A 2,227-nucleotide genomic window follows, 5' to 3' on the forward strand; every position below is an offset into this window, starting at 1 on the left:
TTAGTTTATTACATCAAGTAAACTAAGTGAAAATGAGAAATGTTGGCAACTAGCTGAACTCAAATAAGTTGAAATAAAGTCAACATTTATTTTAAAGTTATATACGCATTTAAAAAAAAAGTTTTTTCTTTTGTAAAAGTTAACCGTTTGCTATGTTACAATTAAAATAAACTTTCTTTCTGTAGATCCACCTTTAGCCATTTTTAAATAATTTACACCTGATCTGAGATGATCTAAGATGTATGAAAGTTTGTGCTTGCTCTTTGTGAAATCCTACGCAGGACACAAGCAAACTTTCCTGACTCTTGAGGGGGTGTGAACCAGGCACTAAAACACGCCTCTTTAAAAGGTGGGCGGGGTTATAAGTTTCCGCTTATAAAATGAGATTCCAACAGTGGGGTTGTAACAGAAGCAGAGCTTGACATCAGTTGTTGAGCAGTTCAACACATCCTTAACTGCACATAAAGAATCACAGCCAGGCATCTTGAAAATGCCATCAAATTTCCTCACGCCCTTCCTGGAGTTGGATGATGAATTCTGCAAGGTAAGAATATGAAGTTTGCTTTTTGAAACTCTCTGGAAATTGCTCATGCAATCTGCTCATGCACTTAAACAAGAATCAACTCAATTTAAAGGAATAGCTCACTCACAAAATGCAAACCCAGTCAATATTGTTCCAATTCTTTTTGACTTTCTTTCTTCTGTGGAACACAGAAAAGACTCTTAAGAATGTCAATTTTTGTACATACAATCCATGCCAATGTGGTGCAGATAACCTGTTGTTTTTGATCCCACTAATTTCAGAATACTTTTGTGTGAACTGTCCCTTTATGTTTTTACATGCCTTTCTAGAGTTGCTTTCTTGCTTCATTGAAACTTGTGCACCACGAAGCATACTGAGGTCTCTCTCTTTCTCCGTTCCCAGAGTTTCCGCGGTATTGATCTGACAGAAGCCACGCAGAAGCAGCGTGTGGTGGGATTCCAGCGCAGGCATTCCCTGTGCCCCGTGACTCTTCCCAACTCTAAATTCAACAGCAACGACACCAGCCCCTGGCCTCTTCCAGCCATCAACCAGCACTGGAGCCACGAGATGAAGCAGCAGCTGCCGCGTTCCTCCCTGAGCCAGATCCCCTTCAGAGTAGACCGGTCCGTGAGCATGATCGAGGGCCATGTGGCCTGCGAGAGCCCGACAGCCAGCCCTCTTCCGCCACCGCCTGGGTTTAGCATCAGCAACAGCTCCTTGACTTGCCCGAAGGTACTCGGCACGACCTCCACGGCGCCGATGTCCGCCCGCTACAAGACAGAGCTCTGCCGCACCTACGAGGAAAGCGGCACCTGCAAGTACGGACCCAAATGCCAGTTCGCTCACGGGATGGAGGAGCTGAGAGGCCTCAACAGACACCCGAAGTACAAGACCGAGCCGTGTCGCACCTTTCACACCATCGGCTTCTGCCCCTACGGCGCTCGGTGTCACTTCATACACAACGCAGACGAGCAGAACGGGCTTTCGGAGAACACAAAGAGCATCCGAGCGCGACCGCAGCTCCGCCAGAGCATCAGCTTCAGCGGCTTCTCCTCGCAACCACAAACCCTCAGCGGCTTCCGTGCCGTTCCGGATGCCCTGGCCTTCTCCAGATCTTCGTCAGTGTCCCCGCCGCCATCCACCGGGAGTCCCGACCTCCTGTCCCCTCTGTTCCCCGAGCCATGCTACACCTTCCATCTGCCTTCTAGAAAGAAAGAAAAATGCATACTTGACAGCTCTTTTAATTATTCAAGCTGAAAACACACACAGAGGACAAATGAGCAGATGACGGCTTTTGTGTGTTGCTTTGCTCATTGTTCCAGCATTCGTGCATGGAAGACTAAGAAACATCCCACTGTCACACACGGTCATGGACAATAGCCAAAGGTCTCGCTGCCTTTTATTGAGACAAGGCTGGGCAGTAAATGAATTGCAGGGGCATTTCTCACATCAGGGCTCCTTTGTGAGGCCACTCTCCTTTTCTTAACAACATCTGTATGCTAATGCAGTGGCAGAAGGGAGGAGTGATTTGCAAGTCTATTGCAGAGCGGTAGGTCTTCGGAGCAGTTTACCAGACACTGATGGCTCCACACATGCGGCTGGGAAGGCTGGGAAGGTGGGGTTATTCATCTGGACACCCCAAACACTTATGCTAAAACGCAGCTGAAGCTTGAGAGACCGTGAACATGGTTTCACGGTTTATGT

The 2,227-nt window shown here is 47.6% G+C and overlaps 1 protein-coding gene across 1 annotated transcript; it reads left to right on the forward strand.

The window, feature by feature from the left end:
* The first annotated feature begins 391 nt into the window (after window positions 1-391).
* LOC107564396 (zinc finger protein 36, C3H1 type-like 1) lies at window positions 392-1,780 on the forward strand. Its single transcript, XM_016249480.1, has 2 exons — window positions 392-544; window positions 926-1,780. The coding sequence occupies exons 1-2, from the start codon at window positions 491-493 to the stop codon at window positions 1,778-1,780; spliced, it is 909 nt and encodes a 302-aa protein (XP_016104966.1). The 5' UTR covers window positions 392-490.
* Window positions 1,781-2,227: the final 447 nt, after the last annotated feature.

This window comes from Sinocyclocheilus grahami, unplaced genomic scaffold (assembly GCF_001515645.1).
Source record: "Sinocyclocheilus grahami isolate Dianchi unplaced genomic scaffold, SAMN03320097.WGS_v1.1 scaffold931.1, whole genome shotgun sequence".
In the NCBI taxonomy this organism is placed as follows: Eukaryota; Metazoa; Chordata; class Actinopteri; order Cypriniformes; family Cyprinidae; genus Sinocyclocheilus; species Sinocyclocheilus grahami.